Source organism: Sapajus apella, unplaced genomic scaffold (assembly GCF_009761245.1).
Source record: "Sapajus apella isolate SASKATOON/1434 unplaced genomic scaffold, GSC_monkey_1.0 scaffold28, whole genome shotgun sequence".
In the NCBI taxonomy this organism is placed as follows: Eukaryota; Metazoa; Chordata; class Mammalia; order Primates; family Cebidae; genus Sapajus; species Sapajus apella.
Genome location: NW_022436968.1, coordinates 22,207,361 through 22,232,088, shown reverse-complemented (window position 1 = coordinate 22,232,088; position 24,728 = coordinate 22,207,361). Strand labels below are relative to the sequence as shown.

The window sequence follows — 24,728 nt, the reverse complement described above, 5'->3', positions numbered from 1 at the left end:
CTCAGGGTTTAAGTTAGGACTTAATTTGATTACAAGGAAGTAGTGTGGGGAAAAGGAAATGTCTTTGTTTTAGCTGTGTATGTTTGATCTCTATGATTTCTCCTCTAGAACATAATTACACACTTTCACACTGATGTGAAGGTTTATACAGCCACTAAAAGCCAATTAGAATTAAGAAAATGAAATAAGGTGTTTCTCTTTGTTTATATGACAGGTGAATTTACAAATAAATTGCCTATGAATACAGATAGTCATTCAATATTTGGATTGGAGCATTACTCTGAGTGAGAATAAGACACGCTCTAGTTTCCGTATGTCACGATAATGGGCTCCTTAGCGCCACTTTGGGGACCATTTGCTGGTTTGGGATCCAGTCCCAAGATGAGGACATGTTTAATTATCCTTTTTAGAATTAACCTCTATAGTGACAATTTTATCAACATGTAAATTTTTTAAAAACAATGCTTATAGACAAAAACGGGCTACTTTATTCCATCTGTTTGCAGACATGTGCTCACCGATATGAAAAAAGGCAGCACGTTAATACGAAGCAGGAATCCCGAGACATCTTTGGGCGGTGTTATGTCCTGAGCCAGAATCTCAGGATTGAAGACGATATGGATGGGGGAGATTGGAGCTTTTGTGATGGGCGATTGAGAGGCCATGAGAAATTTGGCTCTTGCCAGCAAGGTGTAGCCGCTACTTTTACTAAAGACTTTCATTACATTGTATTTGGAGCCCCGGGTACTTATAACTGGAAAGGTATGACCCTTGTATTTATAGAAATAGAGATCAGAATGTCTACATAATTTCTGTAATATGATTTATTACCATAATTTAGTACATTTTGAGCTAAAATGTGTTAGAAGACATTTGTATATTATAAAAGTTGGGTTGGATGTTAAAAATCTCTAAATGATGTGATTTTTAAAAGCCAATCATAGTGGAATATATATTTTAGCTTTGATATTCTTTTCCTCTCTACCAATACTTTAATACTGGTAGTTAACTTTTTTTAGTAGGAATATAATAATTAACATTAGTAGTTTTTACTGTTTTATATTTGTCTGGCTCCTGAAGCTAAAAGTGTTAATTTTAAGTTAATGATCTGAAAACTTAGGAGGATTAAGTAATGGTATATACAAATAACAGCGTGTCAACACGGACATTAATAACAGTGTATTAATATGGACATTTCTCTCTGTATATGTTATTCTCAAAGGCCATGATTTGCTAATAATTCAGTAAAGTTAGGGCAGATTACGACAGATTTGAGAATTTTGAGGTATAATTTCAGATATGTGAGGAAAAGTTGTTTAATTATTGTGATGTGAGTAAATGGAGGCATGGAGAGGTAAAGAGGAAAATGACCCACATATTTTGACTGTGAACCTGGTCAGTTCCTGCTAAACAATTTAACTTCTCTGAAGAAACTAAGCATGTATAGAAGATGCTGTACCATAAAAGTTGATTAACCTAACTCTCATCCATGATAAAGAGAACTGCATTTGATTTGGAAATAAGCCATTTTTGAGAAATTTATTAATATAAGTCATATAACACTTTCACTCATCAGGGGAAACTTAGGAAAATGTTCCCTTTTCCATTCAAAAATCTGTTTAAATTCTGGTTAGAAATGATTCTTGAACCCCTTTCTCTGTGCGCAGTCTTCAAGGGTAATTTCCCTTTGCCCTCCACCTCCACCCCAACAGAAGCTTCATGTACAGTATTTCCCAGGTTATTTTGACCTAATTGAAACAACATGTTGAATTTAGAATAGTTTTATTTTAGCACGAATAGATGCCACATATAGTAAAACAAAACAACAGAAACATTCACCAATTATGTATATTTTAATTCATGGAAAATAATGGCTTACCTGCTTTATAAACCCTGACCGAAAATGTTGCCATTTAAAGTCATATAGTGATTTAGGCTTACCATGTAAAACCTTATCTTTTAAATTATTAATTGTAAGATTTTTTTTTTTTTTTTTTTTTGGAGATGGAGTTTCTCTTGTTGCCCAGGCCGGAGTGCAATGGCGTGTTCTTGGCTTATTGCAACCTCTGCCTCCTGAGTTCTAGGGATTCTCCTGTCTCGGCCTCCCAAGTAGCTGGGATTACAGGTGCATGCCACCACGCCCAGCTAATTTTTTTGTATTTTTACTACAGACGAGGTTTCACCATGTTGGCCAGGCTGTCTGGAACTCTTGACCTCAGATGATCCACCCGCTTTGGCCTCCCAAAATGGTGGGATTACAGGTGTGAGCTACTGTACCCGGCCAAGATTTTTAAAAAGATGAAATCTTGGTTAAAGTGATCTAAAGAAAACATCAGTATGTCTCACTTTTACACTACAGAAAAGAAGACAAATTGAGGTGGGATTACAAAGAGTGCAAAATATCATACATATCAAGTTCATGTCATTTAAAAATTAGTTCTCTGTAGATTAAGCAAACCTTCCATTTTTCATCTAGTTTCATGGCTTTATAAAGATAGTTCATGAAAATGCATGGGACATTTTTTAATGACTTGAATTTCTTTCCCATAAAAATTTACACAAACATATGTAACAACCATAAAAGTCATCTCTGTCCTTCCTTTTTTTTCCTCCAAATTTTTCTTCCTGTAATTAGCGATAGCCTGGGGGATGTTTATTAGGAACCATTTATTTTCTTTTGTTTCATCTTCATTTTTTTGTTGTTTTTACCATTTCATTCCTTTAGGGATTGTTCGTGTAGAGCAAAAGAATAACACTTTTTTTGACATGAACATCTTTGAAGATGGGCCTTATGAAGTTGGTGGAGAGACTGAGCATGATGAAAGTCTCGTTCCTGTTCCTGCTAACAGTTACTTAGGTAGGAGCAGGCACAGATGGCTGCCTTTGCCCACCTTCTCAGATACCTTGTGTGAAAATTCCTCACGGGGCCCATGGCCCCTGGACTTCTAGGCTGAGAAGGGGCAGGTGGGGCCGGGACCTGTGGCCACTTTTGCTGGAACTTGATAAGCTTGGTGATCTGGAGGCCTTACCTGACTGATGTCTGGGATCCTTTCCTTCTGACCAGGGCTCCCTAAAGGGGGGAAGAAACCTATTATCACCTAAAATCGTCCATTCTCCCTCCTGCTTGAAGTCTATCTCTTGAGCTAATGGCGGCCTGTGTAACCTGAACCAGGCCGTTCATGCAGCCATGAAAATGTGCATGGGTGTTCACAGTAAGCTGAGCTCTCTTTGTTCAGTGCCTCTTTCCAGAGATACTCTTAAGAGCTGCATTTAATAAAGTTGTTCTTAAGTGGCAGGTCAAGACCTCCAGGGCCTCCCTCTGTGATTGTGGTTCTCTAAGGATTGGCCCTGCTTCTGAATGGGGACCCCCATGTCACAGGGGCCCGCAGATGGCATGAGAGCTTCCCGGTGGAGGTTGAGCAGGACTGCTAAAGCAGCTTTCAGGACACCCAGACTGTGTCTAAGGGCCAATTCCTTAACTCCTAAGGCTTGTTTGCATGACTAATGGGTGTCCTAAGTTATTCATGCACATTATGGTAATTATACAAAGGCTTTTAAAAGCTTTAATTCTTGGTATGAGTTGACATAAAGAGTAATTACTATGCATTTCTTGGAAAAAATGTAAAAAACTTCTAAACCTAAAGAGTAACCTGTTTAAAAAAAAAAAAAAAAAAAAAAAAACTAGAGAAAAGTACCCAGATGTTAGGATATTACTGGAACAATGCAAGGTAAAAAAGGAAAAAACACATATAGATATATGAATAATTTCAAGCAATTTGCTAGTAAATACACAATAAGAAGTTGTTCAGGCTGGGCCCATGGCTCATGCCTGTAATCCCAACATTTTGGGAGGCTGAGGCGGGCTGATTACTTGAAACCAGGAGTTCAAGACTAGCCTGGCCAATGCAGCAAAACCCCTTCTCTACTAAAAATGCAAAAATACTAGCCAGGCATGGTGGCACACATCTGTAGTCCCAGCTACTCAGGAGGCTAAGGCACCTTCCCGTTTGAACCTGGGAGGTGGAGGTTGTGGTGAACCAAGATCACGCCATTGCCCTCAAACCTGGGCAACAGCAGGAGACTCTGTCTCCAAGAAAAAAAAAAGTTGTTCAAATTGTATAAATATACATGAACAATACTGTTAATTTTTTTTTTCTGAGATGGAGTTTCGCTCTTGGTGCCCAGGCTGGAGTGTGGTGGCACAATCTTGGCTCACTGCAACCTCTGCCTCCTGGGTTCAAGCAATTCTCCTGCCTCAGCCTCTGGAATAGCTGGGACTATTGGCGTATGTCACCATACGTGGCTAATTTTTGTGTTTTTGCTAGAGACAGGGTTTCACCATATTGGTCAGACTGGTCTTGAATTCCTGACTTTAGGTGATCCACCCACCTCAGCCTCCCGAAGTGCTGGGATTATAGGCGCAAGCTACTGCGCCCAGCCCAAACTTGGATTTTTAAGGTAAAATCCTTTTCAAAATAAATATCAATGAACCATTTTATTTGAATCTATTTTAACAGACCACCTCTCTCTTCAAATGTATTATTTAGAAGGCTGGGCAAGGTGACTCAGGCCTGTAATTCCAACACTTTGGGAGGCCGAGGCAGGAGGATTGCTTGGGCTTATAAGTTCAAGACCAGTCTGGGCAATGTAGCAAGACCTCATCTCTTCTAAAACTCAAAAAAATTAGTCAGAGGTGGTGGCATATGCCTGCAGTCCCAGCTACGCAGGAGGCTGAGGTAGGAGAATCACTTGAGCCTGGGAGGTTGCGGCTGCAGTGAGCTGTGACTGCACCACTGCCCTCCAGCCTGGGCAACAGAGCAGGATCCTATCTCAGAATGTTTTATTTAGGGATTACTTATGATGAAAAGAACTTAATTTTAATTGTACTGGCCAAGAAACCAGTACTTTGGTCTTTAAAACAGATGGCTGTGGATTTTATAAACATACTTGTTGTCAGAACATGTGAAAATATGAAGCATTTTTTCTCAAACACATTTGCCACTTTTAGAATAGATTTCCTCAAAAGTGAATGAGAAAGAAATCAAATTTGTATTGTTACATTTGGCTTGTCTGTGCTGTGTGTGAATCTGTCATTTCAAAAGATCAGGGGTCTGGGGGAATAAAACGATCTACTTGAGGTTTTGGAAGCTGGCAGCAAGAGCAGCTTGCCGGATGCATTGGTGACCTCATCCAGTGAGAACAGCAGTGGCTGTCCTGCCTCTTTACCAAGCATAATTACTTTTTCTTCAATTTCTTCCATCCCATGCATGTGTACAGGCCTGCTGTTTTTGACCAGCGTTTCCTATACAGATCCTGATCAGTTTGTTTATAAAACACGGCCTCCCCGGGAGCAGCCTGACACATTCCCTGATGTGATGATGAATAGCTACCTAGGTTTGTGACCTCTGCGATGACAAATAAATTGTCTTGGTTGTGGTCATTAAAATTTTTTTTTGATCCATACAGAGCATAAGTCTTTTTATGTCCTATTTTGTTTCAATTGAAGCACACACAAAAAGCATGCCATGGTTGGGGCTGTGCGGCCAGATGATTGTAAGAGCTGGATTCCATATTGCCGTCTCTATTCTGGTGGCTCATGTTTTTCAATTCACTTCACAATTTGAGAACTGCAACGGTCGTGGTGAAGCTTTTCATAAGTAAAACCCAATAAAAGGGGTGAGCTTATATTATTCTGCATCTGCCTCATCTTTCTATAGAAAGATGTACTTAATTTGAATGGTTTTGATGTGGGTGTTTATATTTGCTTTTCACCAGATCTCAGTTATTTGTAATCTGACATCCTATCTGATGATTTATAATGGGGTGTCCTAATGTTTTCTGCCCTCTGAACAAGTATGTAACTGCTACCAGTGACAACTTCCTCACCTCTGTTGTTTATGCTAGGTTCTCAAATACCATGTATCATCAGTCATTGTTTTGTCTGCATGTTTGTGTCTGAGAACTAAGTTGGTCCAAAACAATGAAATGTTACCTATGGTGTATTAATGATGTTGGCATTTGTTTTTGTCTGATTACCAAGGAGACTGATGATTACCAAGCTTATTACTTTTTCTTCAATTTTATTTTATTCCTGTAAAAATACTGGTCATTAAATTACAGCAGAACCCTATAACATGCACTGAGTTATGCTACAAGTCAGGTTATATTCTCTGTGTGTATGATGTAACATAACTGAATTATTCCTAGATAATTCAGCACTAGCTTGATCTCCTTTTGCCCCAGTTCCAATATTAAAATAGGGTGCAAATTGTTTCTTAAGATGTATGAATACTTCAAAATTCACGTTATACATAGGTGCTTTTCATTAAGTCTTAATATCCATAGAAAGCAGTACATCAGCTAGCCCCAGGACTTTGTCTTGTGTCAGATCTGAACTCTGTCACTCAGGTTATGGAGGTGATAGCTGGTGGGAAGGTCAGGAGGAAAGGGGAGCGGAAGCCAGAGGAGGAGATAGTGATTGAGTTACCAGTGTCACAGGCCGGAAATACATGGATTGATGTGAGCGGCTGTATATATTTTGTTTTTCTAGGCTTTTCACTGGACTCAGGGAAAGGTATTGTTTCTAAAGATGAGATCACTTTTGTATCTGGTGCTCCAAGAGCCAATCACAGTGGAGCTGTGGTTTTGCTAAAGAGAGACATGAAGTCTGCACATCTCCTTCCTGAGCACATATTTGATGGAGAAGGTCTGGCCTCTTCATTTGGCTATGATGTGGCGGTGGTGGACCTCAACAAGGATGGGTGAGAATGCCGCAGGTTATTTTATGCTGCAAATCATTGCTGCTTTGACTAGCTTCTGTAGGCCATGAGAAGAGCCATCCTTTCAGGTTAGTTGATGTCAAGAATATTTTTGCTGCCACATTTTTACCAACCCATCTTTATCATTTGTATGATGGCAGCAGACAGATACTCATATCCTCCCAAGGGTATAGGATTATATTTTTGATTTTCAGTTTTTACTCGTATCTTGGGATCAAGGGTCCATGAAGAATTAAAATTTGAAAAAAGTCAACTCAGAAAACAATACCTGCATGATTCTGTTCCGTGGTTTCTTATGGGGCTGATGGAGCATCAGCTCCTGTTGAAAATAGGAATTGGTGGTAAAGTCAAAAACAGATCTGTGGCTGTTGGTGCTGGTTGGTGTAGGGTAGAATAGTGAGGTCTTAACTGGGAGCCCTGCTGCACTGTGGCTCTGACTTGAGGAACTGGCTTTGAGTTCTTACCTTTTAGTATTTTTCTTGGGGCATTTATTACAGGCTATCTTGGCTTTTTAAAAATGTTACAATTGAGTCATAAATTCTGGCGTTGAGGGCCTTTCTATCTCTTTGTAGCCTTAGTACCTAGACTTCTGTTGCTGGTATTTTAGCTGATGGTTCACAGCTCTTTCCCCTCATTATGTTTTTAGATGGCAAGATATAGTTATTGGAGCCCCACAGTATTTTGATAGAGATGGAGAAGTTGGAGGTGCAGTGTATGTCTACATGAACCAGCAAGGCAGATGGAATAATGTGAAGCCAATTCGTCTTAATGGAACCAAAGATTCTATGTTTGGCATTGCAGTAAAAAATATTGGAGATATTAATCAAGATGGCTACCCAGGTAGATAATAGATTGTGAAATGGCTATGATATATAGATAGATAATTTGGTTGTTTAAATAATAGTGCTTATGTCATCTTACTTTAAAACATTGTACTGGAGTGTTTCTAAAATGTTTGTTAAAAAGTGATGTTGTCAACAGATATTGCAATTGGAGCTCCCTATGATGACATGGGAAAGGTTTTTATCTATCATGGATCTGCAAATGGAATAAATACCAAACCAACACAGGTAACCAAATAACCTGGATTTCTACAGCTGGAGTCTAAGCTTTTTGCCTTATAATAGAATATTTAAGTGACTTACAAGTCCATAATAATATGGATTTTGGTTTTTTTAAATGTTTTAATAGAAGGTACCTTCAGAATAAATATATAAATGCAATGACTTGCTTGTTCTGATTGTAACATTTCTCAGATAGGAATCAAAATAATCCAAAGCAAAGGAATGTTGTTCTATCCTGATGGCATAAAGAGAGGAAATGTGATATATTCCCTTTAGTAGCATACTAAATAGAGATGAAATTGGGCAAACAAAACAGATCACTGTAATTACATGGAGAATTTAGACACCAAAAATTAAACATTTCTTTTGAGAAAAATAAGACTTTGTAGGGAAGGCAGGGAGGTTTGGTTTGAAATGGTCTGATTGACTTAATGTAGTAAACAAGCTCATCAGAAATGGGCTCTTTTATGCTTTGAGATGCTATGTAAATCAGATGACTTTTATGAAATAAAATGTATAAAGTGTTAGATTGTATACATATTTATGACTTGTATATAATTTAATATAATTTACTTATAAGTGAACTCTCAAATTTCAGTTCAAAAGAAACTTGTGTGTCTTTTTCAAAGCATAATTAAGAAGTTCATGTTGATAGTGTAATGTCCATTCGGATGCCCTGTGTATTTTAGGTTCTCGAGGGTACCTCACCGTATTTTGGATATTCAATTGCTGGAAACATGGACCTTGATAGAAATTCCTACCCTGATGTTGCTGTTGGGTCCCTCTCAGATTCAGTAACTATTTTCAGGTCTGTTATCTATGATTTTAGCGTTAAAGCATGTGCTATAATAATTCGTCATACCTATGCTTAAAGGTTTATATGAATTGTGATGCTATTTCTTTTTTTTTTTTTTTTTTGAAGGTAGTAAAAAATGTAATAAAAACCTGTTTTGTAAAATATTTTAAAGTATTTGAGGAAAACGTAGATCCAAGTTAGAATTTTTACTTCATAAATTTTTAAAACCTTAATTTTGATAATGAAAAAACAACACATATAAAATGCGACAGTACAAAGAACATACAGAAGGAAATCCCCTGTAATTCACCATGCATTATTAAACTCCAAGATCTTGATTTCTATTGTTTTATATTTTGTGATTGTACTGTGTTGTATATTTAACAAAATTAAGACCATAATTGTGCATAATTTTGTAATTTTGTCTCTTTAGGATATATAGTGGATTTTTCCTATGTCATTGAGTACTTTTCCAAAAGAAAGTTGACAGCTGTCTGTGAGGCATCTGCTGACTGGTTCATAGCTTACTTAACCAACTGCTGGCCTCTCACTGGATGGTTACGTTGCTTCACAATTTTTTTATTGCTCCCATGATACAAAAAGCTGTGGAAAACATTCTTTTGTTTATATCCTTGATTATTTCCTTATGATAAGCTCCTGGATGTGAAATTGCCACATGCATGTCAAGACTTTTGATTCGGTTTCACCAAGATGACCCCCAGAAAGGCTGCGACGGTTCCCATCAGCGGTGTTTGAGTCTTCCTTTAACTGGTGCTTTCATCGCTGCTGGAAATCACCATCAAAACTAGGAAGGGTTTTTTGTTTGTTTTTTAATTTTCAAAAAGTAGCAGATTCTTCTTTTGTTAAAAAAAAAAAAAAGTTAATCATATAGAATTATAGAAAGTATAGTACATTATTCCCATCTTCCACAAAACTTTTGAGCATCTCTGTACTTCTAGGGTATCATCAAAAGGCTACACTGTAACTTTTGCTGTGTAACCTGGTTTTTAAAATTTTTACTATGGGGATATCTCTCCTTGGCCATACAATAGATGAACTAACTTTAGTCAGTTAAGAATTTGCCTCTGTCTGTGTGTAATTGATACTTTAATATCCTTACTTTCCTGTCCTCAGAAGTAGGTTGACTATCAGCCCTGTACACTTGTTCCCTTTTTACTTGCAGATAGCATGAAAGTAAAACTCAACAATTGTTTGATAAGAAGAGGACTAACCTCCCCTTATTTTACAAATGAGGAAACTGAGGCCCAGGACTTGCTTGAGCTTTCAAGCCTGGAGCCTGAGAGACAGAATGTAGTACTTAAATCTTCCCAACTTTAATCCTGGGCATTTTTTCTACTAAATTGTACTAGCACTTCAGGGTAGTTAGTAAATAAACGTCAATTTTAAACATGAGGCAGCCAAACCAGTAAGATTTATTTTCTATGTTAAAAGACATCATTTTCATAATTCATATATACTGTGCCCTCAAAATTGTATGTGTTGTATGTTAAAAAAAAAAAAAAAAAAAAGAAAATATGCCCTAAGCAGAAATGTCTGTTAAAATATCTTCTTTTGAAATTTATGTCACCCTAAAGCATTAATACTATAATATATAAAATACTATATCGGTGGCAGCTGATTTTAAAATACTTGTGAATTTTCACCTTTTAAATATGCTCTCAAAATTTAAGAATTTATCTAGTTAGTCTCTTAGAACCTAGTAGCTATCTAAATGCAAAATAAAAATGGAAAGGTAAACAATGAAGATAAAGGAAAATAGAAAAACAGGGAAGATGGGTAGTATTTGGCCTTTTATTGGCCCCTACCTTCTCCATGAATGGACTTGTGCTCTCGCCAGCCTACCGACAGATTGATTCCAGAAGTTTGAGCTAGCTGTTTGGGATTTGGAATGCATTTTCTTATAGAAACACTATTCTCCAGAATGGCTGGGTTTACCACAAGCCCACCAGAGTCAGCCTAATTGAATCCATGTGGTAACGAAACCCCAGGCCCCATTCTGAGTTCTGGTGGGGAGCAATGGAGGTGGGAGGTGGGGCAATCTCCCTACCCACTCGTACCCCCCAACCCACTGCATACCTGCATTTCTTGTGCCTGTGGCTGTAGTCAGGCCATAGCCCATGGAGATGCCTGTGGCTGCCGGGAGCAGGGCAGCCAAAACATATGAAAAGACGTTTTCAGACAGTGAACCGGAATAGGGTATGGAATTGGATTCTAGCTTCTCAAGTGTTTGTGGGGTTGGAGTAGGCAGTGCAGAGGTGGGAAGAGGTTTAAAAGTTCAAGTTTTTGCTTGCAGATATCATGGGGGTAGAAAAGTTGTCAGTCCTGGCAACGGGAAGGCAAAGAGTGAAGGTTGTGGGTGGGGGACTCTGAGGGAGGCTGAAGAGAAGGGCAAGTGTTTGTAAGATGGAGACTCCCAAATTCAGGATTGCCTGTATTAACTCACATATTGTAGACATGCTGATCGTGAGCATCTCAGGTATTAGGTGTACATTGGTGTAATTCTTACAGAGGGTATTTTGGCAAAATTACTCATAACTTAAAATGCACATATTCTTTGATTCTGAAATTCTGCTGTTGGGAATGTATCCCACAGATAAACTCAAATGTGTGTATGGATGATGTTTGTGAAAGCAGAAAGCTCAACAACATGAATGCCTACCAGTTAGGTACTGGTTAAATAAAGGACGTTAACATTGATACGGTGTAACGCCATTAGGCTTGAAAAACAACTAGATCTATGTGTATACATAGGACAAGACCTGTGAAATGTTTATGAATTAGAAAAAGCAACATATACAGAACAATGACAATTAAGTTCCCAATTTAGTTGAAATTATAAATATATTTTAGTATTTAATTTTAGATAATTTTAACAGAAACAGACTGACATGTGTCTTGAAGAACATACAAGGCTACTTGGGTATTTGGGTGGGAATAGAGACAAAATATTTGCTTTAAAACTCTGAAAGTCTTACATGTTGCACATATATTCATAGTTGTGTATGTTTTAAAATATTCTATAATGAGGCTCTGAATTATATACATTTATATGTATTAACAGTTATTTTCTTCAACAGTGGGGGAAAAAGTCATGTGCATTTGTTTTCCTGTGGTTTTAAGCTGTGCTGGGCTGCTAAGGATGCCATCTAGTATGTGAATTAGTCTCACATTCAAGGTAACAAGAGGCTGAGCTTGTTTTTCACTCCTTTGCCTTCAGAGCCAGGCCTGTGATTAATATTCAGAAAACCATCACAGTAACTCCTAACAGAATCGACCTCCGTCAGAAAATGGCATGTGGGGCGCCTAGCGGGATATGGTGAGCGTCCCTCTGTCTTGGTGGGATCCCCCTCAGTTTCCTGATGACCCTATTGCCTGAGGAGCCACAGGGAAGATTGCGGGAGTGCTGGGCAAAGGGAAGAGGGTCTGTGAAGCGTTTATATAACACATTGCTTATCTGTGGACAGTGCGGGGATTGTGGAGAACACGTTGCTCATCTGTGCACAGTGGGGGCATTGGAGAGCTAGGGAACGTGTTGGGTTTTTTCCACTGCAATAATGGATCTTTTAAGAAATATGTGTTTGATTTTATTCAGCCTCAAGGTTAAAGCCTGTTTCGAATATACTGCGAAACCTGCTGGTTATAATCCTTCAGTATGTAAGTACATTTAAAATATATCTATTTTCAGTCTGCCAGGTTGAAAGTTCTGCACAAATCACAGAAATATAAAATTGCAGTGGCCAAAATGGGTCTGTCAATTCCTGTGTAAAGAATTAAGTGTGTTTTGTCTCCCTTTTAATCAGGAGGGCACAGCACAGTGAGGGGGGAAATACTCTCCACTTGGTTGCCGTTTGAGTTTTCCAGAACAGATGGTTTAGGACAGAATGGCTTGGAAAAGTACTTATTTGCTACCACAACCATTTCCTCTGTTTCTGTCTTTGAAAAGCAGTGTGGTAAATTGATTTTGTGGTTGTGAGGTGGTGGGTGGTGGTTGTGGAAGGGCAATTGCAGGAGCCAGAGCACAGCACAGAATCGCTGCCAGGCTGCCTTCTCCTCCCGTCCCCTCCCTCCCAGAGTGGCCTCTGGGCCTCAGAACACCCACGCTGTGTTCCCAAGAGCAGGCCCCTGGGGAATTTGCAGGCTGGCCCTGAGAGGTCAGAGATGTGGTCTCTGCTCCCTGTTTCAGCTTTGATACTGACTGATGCTACAGTACAGGGCAAGTCCCTTTACATTTGAGTTTGTCTTTTCCCATCCGTTCAGAACAATGCCTCTAATAGTAATTAGAGCATAGAGTCGTGGTGGTGATCACCGGAGAAGACGTGAAAGGCAGTTCGTCATGTATTAGATACTGTTCTGCTTCCTCTCTTTGTAATTCCAAATAGGGTTTTTTTTAATTTTTAATTTTTGTGGGCACATAGTAGGTGTGTATGTTTATGGGGCAAGACAGGATTTTTAACAAGAATTTTGATACTGTTGATGATCTCTTAAGAAGAGTGGTAGTAAGTTCTCCTCTGGCTTTTTTTTTTTTTTTGAGACAGAGTGTCACCAGGCGCCAGGCTGGAGTGGTGCAGTGGCGCGATCTCAGGTCACTGCAACCTCCACCTCCTGGGTTCAAGCAATTCTCCTGCCTCACCCTCCCAAGTAGCTGAGACTACAGGTGCGCACCACCATGCCCAGCTAATTTTTGTATTTTAGTAGAGATGGGGATTCACCATGTTGGGATGGTCTCGATCTCTTGACGACGTGATCTGCCGCCTTGGAATCCCAAAGCCCTAGGATTACAGGTGTGAGCCACCATGCCCAGCCTCCTCTGGCGTGTTTTAATAGCAGCGACACCTCTTCAGTTGTGAGCCACCAGACTCCTGGCTCCAGAGTCAAGGCCAGGGGCATAGGAATTTAATGAGGGAATTCTCATTCCAGGTCAGGCCATGGTCCTGGCAGCTTGGGATTCTAGTGTACTGTATCTGCCACTAAGGGGCACTTTGTGAAGAACAAGGTCATTCTGTCCTTACATGTGGGTTGTCAGCCTTTGCTATATACTGTGAGGTAATGAGTCCTCTGAAGTGTTCTCGCTGTTATCCAAAGTAGTACTATTTTCTTTATTTAAAAAGGTGTCCCTTATAATATTCCAGAATGTAACCTAATTCAAATAACCTAAAGTTGTTGCTTGAAAAAGGAAAAAATAGCCACATAAGGACTAGGGTTTGGGACGGTGAATCCTCTCATACCACAGCTCTGTTCTTAGCTGTACTCTAATTCTTCTTTAACTCTATATGAAGTTTTATGTAACACTAATGAACGTTTCCACTAAGGCAACAATGACGATACTGACCTGTGATAAAGTTCAATGAAGTATGAAAGGAACGGTTTAAATAAATGGACTATCTTTAATATTTTTTAGTCCCTACACCCGATTTTCACTGCCATAAACTCACGTAGCTTCCCAGATTTCAAGCTGTCCACAGGTGGTTTCTCCGTCTCCCCTGCTGCGGGGTCGTCTCCTGCTGTGTGGTCTCTCCATGGGACCTGCAGACCTGGCACGAAGCATTCTTGGAGTTGGTGGATTATGACTTTGTGCACAGGGGGAGCTGTGGCCTTTCGCTTTGCTTTTTGATGCAGCTGGCATTTTGTCGAGTGTGGAAGGCAAATTTTTGTGTGGCTTTTAATGACAAGAAAATGTATACCGTGACTCTTCAAAATCTATCCTTTCAGTATCATTTGTGCTATTTTTACCTAAGTGCCATACCTTACACTGGTCTACTTGGATAATGGGCCCTTTACCACTGTTTGGAATGAATGAGAGCGACAAGGAGAAATAGTGATTCTTTGACTAGGCAGGCAGCGAAAATGGGGAAACATTTTTATTCTATTCTGATTGCCATTTTTTCAAATCACTCTCAGTTTGACTATAGATGTGAAATCTCATCAGAGCACTCCTTGTCTTCCCCCAAATTAATCACCTATAAGACTTTCTCCTTGCTGTATGTGCAGCATTTGATGCCATGTGTATTACTTTAATGTTATGTAGCTATTCCATTAACCAGGTGTTTATGGGTGGCCTATTACAGGTAGAAATTTCCTTTGAAGACATTCAAAGAACATTTGCTTTCATTGCTTTTACTTCCACAGCAAATTCTAAATGAACTAAAACAACTTCTACAAAGCTACATAAGTTAATACATCTAAAATCTTCTCCCAGTATCCAAGAATGTGAGCTTATTGTTTGACGGGGCTATTTTAGCTCAGCAGTCCTCGGATGCGGTGTTCCATACATACAGATATCTATAATTGAGCTGTCATGAGTGTTCTACGTGGCTTGCCCCTCAAGGGGTCAGCAAAGGTGGCCTGCAAAGATTTTAAGATGATGTGGACTGTCTGGAGGGTTAGGGAAGGTTAGAGTGGATTTGGCAGATAAACGGTTTTCCTGCACCCACACCTCCCATACTTCTGCTGTGAGGGGCACTCAGCATGTGAGCCTTTATCTGGTTCCTTGTGAAGCTTGCAGGTCACTTACAAATGGATGATGTCAAGGCTGCAGAAGGCTTAAAGTTGGGGAGCATTCCATTTGGCAGCTGTGACATTTAAGAATTCTCCAGATGGACAATAAATTATTATTGAAACTGTCAGTGTTTCTAAATTTTGGTCTCAATAGCTCACATTCAGCATAAGAATAATGTCACATCGTGTGTGTGTGCATGTGTGTGCAAGTGGGGAACCAGTTACTCCCACTTCTGTTCAGACATCTATCAGGTGTTGTGCTAGTTGCTGGGGACTGTAGTGGGGAATAAGACTGATGTCCCTGTCCTCGGCTTTGCCCCAGTGTGAGAGACACTCAGGAAATCACAGCGTAGTGGGCCTAAGTGTAGAGATCAGAGAGATGGAATGTCTAGGATCGCGAGAGGTCAGGACAGGCTTCCTGGAGGAGATGAGATCCAAGCTGAGATCTGAAGGGGAAGGTGGGGCTTAGCCAAGCAGGCCAACCGTGCTGGGAGGTAGAAAAGAAGGGAAAGATAGCCAGTTAGGGAAGGATTGACTCCTGCAGTTGTCAGGAGGCAAGTGAGACCAGACACCCTGTAGAAAGCAGTCAGCTTCTATGTTTGTGATAGAGACTTAGAAGCCGGTGATGCCTCTGTCCCTCTTGGTATGACCCCAAGCCTCCCAGAAAAGGTCCCTTCCAACTCTAAGGTGAATATTAGAATGTGAGTTATTCATTTACTGTGTTTTCTATAGCAGACTTTTTTATCCTGGAGGTTTGCTTTCCCTTTTGCTGGTTAGTGAGTGCTTAATGAATGTAAGTAATTTAAGTATTGGCCCATGAAAAACACAGTTAGCAGCTACCTCTAATGAACCAACAATGCATTCTGAAGTCAAAAATGAGATTCTGATTGTCCACATCCTGGCTTGCCTCCAGGTTCCATTAGTGTAGGTTATCAAGAACAGGCTGTGCCTTCTTGCTCAGTGCAGAGTAGGCAGTTTGGTTGTGTGAGCTGTATTATGCTGACAGACAGGCCCTCCATCCACTAAAAGGAATATAATTTACCTTTTAACAGTTATTTTTTATTTTTATTTTTATTTTTTTGAGACAAGAGTTTTGCTCTTAGTTCCCAGGCTGGAGTGCAATGGTGTGAATTCGGCTCACCGCAACCTCTGCCTTGTGGGTTCAAGTGATTCTCCTGCCTCAGCCTCCTGAGTAGCTGGGATTATAGGCATGTGCTACCACACCCAGCTAATTTTTCAGTACATACGGGTTTTCATCATGTTGGTCAGGCTGGTCTCAAACTCCTAATCTCAGGTGATCCACCTACCTTGGCCTCCCAAAGTCCTCATGACAGGCATGAGTCACCATGGGTAGCCTCTTTTTTATTAAGGTAAAGAACCATCCTACTGTCAAAAGACTTCTCCATCTCTAAAATATATTATTCCTCTGTTTAGACAACTATCCTTTATCAGTGATTCTTAAACTTTAATGTGTATTAAGAATCATCTGGTGATGCTATTAATAAAACACAGATTCTGGTGTGACTGCGCCTGAGGTTCTGCATCCTCACAGGCCCTCAGGAGATGCTCCTGTTCTAGAGCCCTTTTCTGAATAGCAAAGGCACAAGGCCACTTGAATAAGCATTGACTGTTTAAAGGGAGAAAATCAGTTTAGATCCTCTGGGGGAGTGTTGGGTTCTTCTACTTATCATTAGTATTCTGTGGGTTCATGAACTTCAGCCAGAAACTGATTCTTAAGAACTGCTGCTGCTGAAAGGTTTTAACTTGTTCTTGAGCTCCCCCAGGTGGCCCAGTGAAAAATTAACTTTAAAATATTATTAAAAGCAAAAGGAAGGAAAAGACAGCTTGATTTGAACATTACAATTGTGCAAATGCATATTACCAGGAAATATGAAGAGAAACAATGTCAATGGGGAAAAGTGTTTTCTACAAGGAATTAAAATCTTAAGTTCAACATGCTTATGGCTGGATTGTGTATGAATGCACTTATGTTCATATGATTTTGTTAATTTTATCTAGCAATTGTGGGCACACTTGAAGCTGAAAAAGAAAGAAGAAAATCTGGGCTATCCTCAAGAGTTCAGTTTCGAAACCAAGGTTCTGAGCCCAAATATACTCAAGAACTAACTCTGAATGGGCAGAAACAGAAAGTGTGTATGGAGGAAATCCTCTGGCTACAGGTGAGGGCTGCAGATGGTCAGATCTGTTTTATAAAGAGGACAGAAGAAGGTTATATGGTGATATACAGATTACTGAAATTTATTCTAGCAACCGATTAATCAATACAAAATCATTGTTCTGGAATTCCTCAATAGCATTTGTACCCGCTTAACTCTATGACTGCATGATTTTCAGGAAAATATCAGAGATAAACTGCGTCCCATTCCCATAACTGCTTCAGTGGAGATCCAAGAGCCAACCTCTCGCAGGCGAGTAAATTCACTTCCAGAAATTCTTCCAATTCTGAATTCAAATGAACCCAAGACGGCTCATACTGATGTAAGTCTCTCTGACTTTTGTTTTGCCAAAGTTTTTGCCACATTATGATGCTAAATCAAAGGGAATAGAACTAGTGATTTGCTTTAAAGGCCATTCTTTTGTATTAATATGCTTTTTAATGTATGCAAAGTTTGCTAGAGAACACTTGTTCCCCAAATTATCAATAAACATAAAAACATATGAAATACAATTTGGGGCCAGAGTGTATTTTTCTTCTCATTTTTGGCCATTATAACTTATCGAGACTATAATTGGTACAGCTTATATTCTCACAGTTTCTCCTTTAGCTGTACATGGAAAAATACATTGTGTTTTACCATTGAGAACACTGAAATATGGAAAGCATTATACATTAGTGCCTAATGTAGCCTAAGTCATCTTTGGAAGAAAAATGTGTTATTAGATGGCCTGCTGGATACCTCATATGAGGTGGGGTCCGCTTGCTAGGGGTTTAGGATGGTTAAGATGTAAGGTTAGCCCAAGGAGCTATGACAGCTTGATTTGGCATTATGTTATGTTCTTGCTTTCAAAATATAATTGATGATGGCCTGGTGTGGTGGCTCATGCCTATAATCCCAGAACTTTGGGAGGCCGAGGTAGGTGGATCACCTGGGATCAGGAGTTTGAGACCAACCAGCCTGGCCAACATGGTGAAATCCAGACTTTACTAAAAATACAAAAGTTAGCCAAGTATGGTGGAGAATGCTTGTAATCACAGCTACCCGGGAAGCTGAGGCAGGAGAATCGCTTAAACCCAGGAGGCAAAGGTTGTAGTGAGCCTAGATTGCACCACTGCCCTAAAGCCTGGGCAAAAAGAATGAGACTCCATCTCAAAAAAAAAAAAAAAAATCTAATTGATGATGAGTGTCTGTCCACTCTGGGGCTCCTGGTACTGGTGCCTTACTGATGCAGCTTTGCACAAGTGAGTCCTCACTGCCTCAAGGCTCAGGAGCTGACGCTTTCATCTACACATTGCCAATCATTTTTGTCACCAAACATAGTTCCTTATATTTCTGTATACTTTTATGTACTTCTGTTATTGCTTTGTTAATATTCCTTGTGTACCTTCCTAGCTCCGTAGCCAGAGATGATTTTCCTAATTATTTATCAGTGTGATTATCAAGCACCCATTAGCATGGTGCTAGTGTGCCGTTTGCTTACCTGACCTTAAGCTCTGTTTCCTCATCTCTACAATGGGGCTCATAGTAATAGTATCTTTCTAGAGGCCTGTTGTGAAGAGTAAATGAGTTAAGATTTGTAAATCGAGTGTTATAATCATTGGCATCATTGTTATTATTGATACTTCTTACAGTAGCCCTGTAAATTTAGAACGGTGGTATCCCCATGTGACCTATGATCAAACTTGGACTCTGAAAGGTTAAGTGACTTGCCAGAAGCCCCACAACTAAGTAAGGGCAGAGCTGGGTTTCAAACCCAGATCTGTATGGCTACTGGGTCACACCCTTCTATACCACACTGCCTCCATGCCCTGGTCAAAGTGTTCTTAAAACACAAATTTTACTAATGGACAAAATGGGAATTTGATGTGTGGTAAAGTACATTTAAAGCTTGAATCTTGCAATGATAATCATCACACAGGGAAATAAACTGTGTGGAAATAACCAGTCACCTACATAGATGCCTTCCTGAGTCCTGAATGGTATAAATTAACAATAGTTTGATTTTCCTACAGGTGCACTTCTTAAAAGAGGGATGTGGAGACGACAATGTATGTAACAGCAACCTTAAACTAGAATATAAGTTTTGCACCCGAGAAGGAAATCAAGACAAATTTTCTTATTTACCAATGTAAGAATCGCTGTTAGTACTAGCAAAAATGATTCTGGCTTCACGTTGGGTGTTAAGAAAGTTTACTGGAAATGTATTGAGGACTTTGCCTTTTTGTTCTTTTTTTTTTTTTTTTTTTTTTCTTAAATAGTCAAAAAGGTGTACCAGAACTAGTTCTAAAAGATCAGAAGGATATTGCTTTAGAAATAACAGTGACAAACAGCCCTTCCAACCCAAGGAGTCCCACAAAAGATGGCGATGATGCCCATGAAGCTAAACTCATTGCAACGTTTCCGGACACTTTGACGTATTCTGCATATAGAGAACTGAGGGCTTTCCCAGTAAGTATTAGAGACCAGCTGGGAGGGGCAAAAACAACCCTGTGTGACAAATGAATGGATTGTGACCTAGTGCGTGTTTCTTTTACAGGAGAAACAGTTAAGTTGCGTTGCCAACCAGAATGGCTCACAAGCTGACTGTGAGCTTGGAAATCCTTTTAAAAGAAATTCAAGTGTAGGTGATGCCATCACATACTGTATTTCACTGTTTTAAATACCATTGCAGTGTCTATATGCATGGCCTGTGTTAACAGCTATTTGTATTTTTTTAGGTTACTTTTTATTTGGTTTTAAGTACAACTGAAGTCACCTTTAATACCCCAGATCTGGATATTAATCTGAAGTTAGAAACGTAAGAGTACATCAACCTCTCCATTCAGAATTATTTCATGAAAACATGGGCAGTCAATGAATTGGCCCTGATCTAACTCATAAAAGAAGTCTAATTGTGATGAGAAAACTGACTGGTAAAATACAACCTTATTGTTTCCTTTTCATTTTTAGAACAAGCAATCAAGATAATTTGGCTCCAATTACAGCTAAAGCAAAAGTGGTTATTGAACTGCTTTTATCGGTCTCAGGGTAAGTGTTTGTGTTTAGCATAACAAATCAGTGTTTGAAAGAACCATTTACAATCCTCACTAAAACTGGTGTTTTTAAATTTGACAGAGTTGCTAAACCTTCCCAGGTGTATTTTGGAGGTACAGTTGTTGGCGAGCAAGCTATGAAATCTGAAGATGAGGTGGGAAGTTTAATAGAGTATGAATTCAGGGTAAGTTGGAGCAGTTGGTCCTTTCATCATACCAAAAGGTAACATATACTAGCTATGGTCTTGAGTATGTCATTTTAATAAATAAATAATATTAAGCATTGTAAATAAATCATCAGTTAATAATTAGTTTGCCAGTTTTTAAACAATATACTGGCTTATAGTAAAAATTGTATCCTGCAGGATGGAGAACTGTCACTGTTCAGAATCCAGCTCAGTTTACAATGTGTTATGATTTATTCCTTCCTCTATTATAAGGTCATCTTTCTTATTGTTTGTGGGTGAAAGAATACGAATGTGTGCTTTCACAAGCCCAGTTTTGTGGTGAATACAGATTTAGTTTATGCCTGTAGGAAAGGCAGTGATTGGCTCTGAACCATTTCAAAGTAGGCAATCACAGTGACTCTCTATCCTGTTGAATAAACATCAACATATGATACAGAGTCTGCTTGTAACTCACACATGGGTTTAGGTCTGTGCAGCTGAAATCACATTTCTGAAGGCATAGTGACCGTTGTGATGAAGGCCTCAAATGGCGAGCATGGGCCCACCTCTGACTCCAGCAGGATGAAGAGGCTAAATTCTCCTGTGTGTCTCTTAGCATTACAGACACAGCTGGGGCAGGTGGTGGCAGTGGTTACGATCTCTATGCAGGTGTGGTTGCAAGAAGTCTTTGAGTTCTGAGACAGTCTCCACACCAAGAGGGCTCTTACCTCCTGTGTTTGGCTTCTGCTGCAGGATGTCGCTCTGTTCCCAGCTTAGCCACTCAGATTCATGACTGTCCTAACAGTTTTGCAGAATCTCCTCTGGAACAGAGGCAGCTTCATTTTTGCAGTGAATGGGGTTTTCCAGAAGCAGGTTGTTGGTACACTGCCTTGGCACAGGCCTTGTTATTGGCCAAGCAGGGTGGTCACAGGTCAGTTCACAAATTCACACATAATTTTCCCTGGGCATATGTTGAGAACATGATATGTCTACACTGCTGACTCTGTTGCATACAGCAGTTGTTCCTCGAATGAGTTAGCTATCATTTGCCCTTTGACCTTTTTGTTTTTATTTACAAAAATCCTTAAGCACAAGTCTTTACTTTGAATGCCCTATGTATAGTCCATTTTTTGGAGCCTGTGCTTTTATTATAGGATTATGCTGGATATTTTAGCTTCCTTCTCTTGGTAACAGGAGTGGCTACTTAAATTTACATTGAGAACATTAGACTGAGAGAATATGTATTATTTTCTAACAGGTAATTAACTTAGGTAAACCTCTTAAAAACCTTGGCACAGCAACCTTGAACATTCAGTGGCCAAAAGAAATTAGCAATGGCAAATGGTTGCTTTATTTGGTGAAAGTAGAATCCAAAGGATTGGAAAAGATAACTTGTGAGCCACAATGGGAGGTCAACTTCCTGAACCTAAAGGTATGTTGGTAGATTTATCTAATGTCTCCATAAATGCAAATTAGAGAAACTAACTTTTGGGGGGAAAATAATTACTGTCCTTAGGAAACTGGCATTCTGAGGCATTTTTGCTGGTTAGCGACCATTATAGTACACAAGGCAGAGTCATTCAGTGCTCGTTGAGGCAAATGACGTTTTCTGATGTTTCCTCATGACGTCACGTTTCATGACTTTTCCTAGTATATTACATAATAAGGAGAACTGGCAGATGCTCTTGGGTAATAGAAGCTGCTATTACCCAGGGGCCAGCCAGTGTTCATGCCAAGTAGGACCAAACTCATTGCAAAAGATAATGGCATCTTAGTGGGTAACCTTGAAAGCTTTTTATGCTTATTTTAAAAATAGTAATTATTTATCGTGTACTTATTGTATCTCTGGCACTATGCTAAACATTTTGTTTGCATTTTCTCATTTCATTCTCTGGATGGTCCTATGAGGGAGTTTCATTATCCCCACCATTTCACAGATGAGGACATTAAGATTCAGAGAGCAATAACTCTCAGTCACTCAGTTGTTAAGAGACAGATTCCACATTCAAGCCCTGCTCTGCCTGATGTCAAAGCCTGTACTCTTAAACCCCTCTCTATACTGCTCCATGCTTAGATAACTGGCCTATCATTTGTGCTCCAGCTTGATGAAGGTTTGCATGCTTGTTTCTTTTAAATTCTAAGGTGACTGGGTATGATCAGTGATCGGAGTTGGTGACTTATGGCATGATCTTCTCATCTGTTAAAAATCAAGAGAATCGTTATTACTAATCTGTAAGAAAAATGCAATTTTAAAAGTTCTTGTATGGCTTAGTTTTCATTGCTGTGCTCTGAATGAGCTATAAAATGGGTCTTTTTGCTGCTTTCTCTGTTCTTCAGTGTTACTTATTCCTTCAAGATGTGCTGACTACCAAGTTTTAGGAACAGAGCTGGAGGCATCTCTGATCTCAGTGTTTCTACAGTTTGGTGGGGATACAGAGGGTCAAAGAGAACATATTTCTGTTTCTTTGAGTTTTAAGATCAGAGTAGGAATGAATTACTTAATAAATTTAGCACTATGAGTAAATCAATAAACTTGAATTTAGAGTGATAGTACTTGCTGATTTTACATTTATTTCTGTGCCTTTGGCAGGAGAGAGGCAAATATTGTTGATCATGTGAATTTGGCACTGTTTAGGAGGGTATGCTTAAGAGGCTTGTATGGTAGCAACAAAGAATTAAATAAATTGGAGCTATTTTGGATATAATTTTTTTTCAGGAATCTCACAACTCAAGGAAGAAACGGGAAATTACTGAAAAACAGACAGATGATAGCAGAAAATTTTCTTTATTTGCTGAAAGAAAATACCAGACTCTTGTAAGTATTTTTCAAGAGTTATGAATTTTTGAGAGGATAAGGGGAAGGACTTCTTCAGACCAATGTCTTTTGATGACCAGTCTTCCTTTTCTGTCTAGAACTGTAGCGTGAACGTGAACTGTGTGAACATCAGATGCCCGCTGCGAGGGCTGGACAGCAAGGCGTCTCTGACTTTGCGCTCAAGGTTATGGAACAGCACGTTTCTAGAGGTATGACCTTGGCATGAGGCTGTCCCATAGAAGTAATTTGTCTCTGCCTAGGACATGTCTCACCTCCCTAATGCATTCACTAACTGTCTCCAAACAGGAATATTCCAAACTGAACTACTTGGACATTTTTGTGCGAGCCTTCATTGACGTGACTGCTGCTGCTGAGAATATCAAGCTGCCAAATGCAGGCACTCAGGTGAGAGGTTCCCAGCTTCATTCAGGTTCAGAGCAAGTCTCTCTTCCCTGTACTCTACACCCAGGGCCTGAAGTCATGTGCTGTGGTGCTCATTTCCCTCATAGCCCTATTACCTCCATTAGGGAGAAAATACTGTCTTAAGGTACTGGCACTGCAAGCTGTATTTCAATAGAATCATTGAAAAAAGAAGTAAATCTAGGGTCATCCAGTTCAGCAGTGCCCATGGTAGACTTAAGAACTATTAGCTCAACTGAAAGAGAGGGTGCGCACCTCACAGCCCTGTAGAAACCTGTGTCTTCCACCATCTCTAATGCTGCAGCCATTGGTGGAATGCCCCAGTGATGGCCCATGCCATGGCCAGCTGTAATTATTATTAAAGAGCTCTTCATAGCTGAAACCTGAACTGAACCTTGTAAGTCCCTGGTTATGTCTCTGGAACAAGTCTAAAATAAGTTCTCTCTTGGCCATGTAGCAGCCTATCAAATAATTGAAGGAAATGGTCATGCCTCCTTGGATGTTTCTTATTCTCCTCAGAGCTATGCACCCAGCTCTCGAGTTATGCGTCACATTGGGCACAGCCGAACTGGCTCCCAGCCTCTCCCTTCCTGGGCAGTGTGACTCTCACGCGGGCAGAGCAGCTGAGGTGGGATCCACTTGGTCCCACTTACCCTGGGGCCTTTACTTCTCAGCATCTTGGCAACACATTTCTGTAAGACCTGCCTAAAATTTGGTTTTTCAAACCATTGCTGAGCAGCACGTTTGAATTTCTAACAGCTGCTATTTTTGTGTTACTGTTCTACTGAAACTTCCAGGTGTTTTCATCAGAATTTGTTGTCAAGCTGTGTTTCCAGTATCCTGTCCTTGAGCTGTTTGTAAAAATCTAAATGTATGCCTTTAAGTGTATCTTTATATTTTATGTGATTTGCTTTGGATCCATTGTTTGTTTTCAAAGTAATTTTGAATCTTGCGTCATC

General features: G+C 39.7%; 1 protein-coding gene across 3 annotated transcripts in view; it reads left to right on the top strand.

Moving 5' to 3' along the window:
- The window catches only part of ITGA6 (integrin subunit alpha 6), an 80,642-nt gene that overhangs the window by 42,598 nt on the left and 13,316 nt on the right, over positions 1–24,728 (top strand). For 2 of the 3 annotated variants that reach the window (XM_032292942.1, XM_032292944.1), the window contains exons 4-23: positions 507–762; positions 2,726–2,857; positions 6,551–6,761; positions 7,426–7,619; positions 7,761–7,849; positions 8,533–8,651; positions 11,878–11,976; positions 12,253–12,314; positions 17,175–17,335; positions 17,511–17,654; positions 19,348–19,463; positions 19,594–19,783; positions 19,872–19,955; positions 20,053–20,132; positions 20,285–20,362; positions 20,450–20,552; positions 21,793–21,966; positions 23,251–23,349; positions 23,448–23,558; positions 23,656–23,754. In XM_032292942.1, coding sequence (XP_032148833.1) covers positions 507–762; positions 2,726–2,857; positions 6,551–6,761; positions 7,426–7,619; positions 7,761–7,849; positions 8,533–8,651; positions 11,878–11,976; positions 12,253–12,314; positions 17,175–17,335; positions 17,511–17,654; positions 19,348–19,463; positions 19,594–19,783; positions 19,872–19,955; positions 20,053–20,132; positions 20,285–20,362; positions 20,450–20,552; positions 21,793–21,966; positions 23,251–23,349; positions 23,448–23,558; positions 23,656–23,754 — 2,601 coding nt within the window. The remainder of the gene's footprint in view (positions 1–506; positions 763–2,725; positions 2,858–6,550; positions 6,762–7,425; positions 7,620–7,760; positions 7,850–8,532; positions 8,652–11,877; positions 11,977–12,252; positions 12,315–17,174; positions 17,336–17,510; positions 17,655–19,347; positions 19,464–19,593; positions 19,784–19,871; positions 19,956–20,052; positions 20,133–20,284; positions 20,363–20,449; positions 20,553–21,792; positions 21,967–23,250; positions 23,350–23,447; positions 23,559–23,655; positions 23,755–24,728) is intronic. The other variant, XM_032292945.1, reaches the window with a different exon arrangement.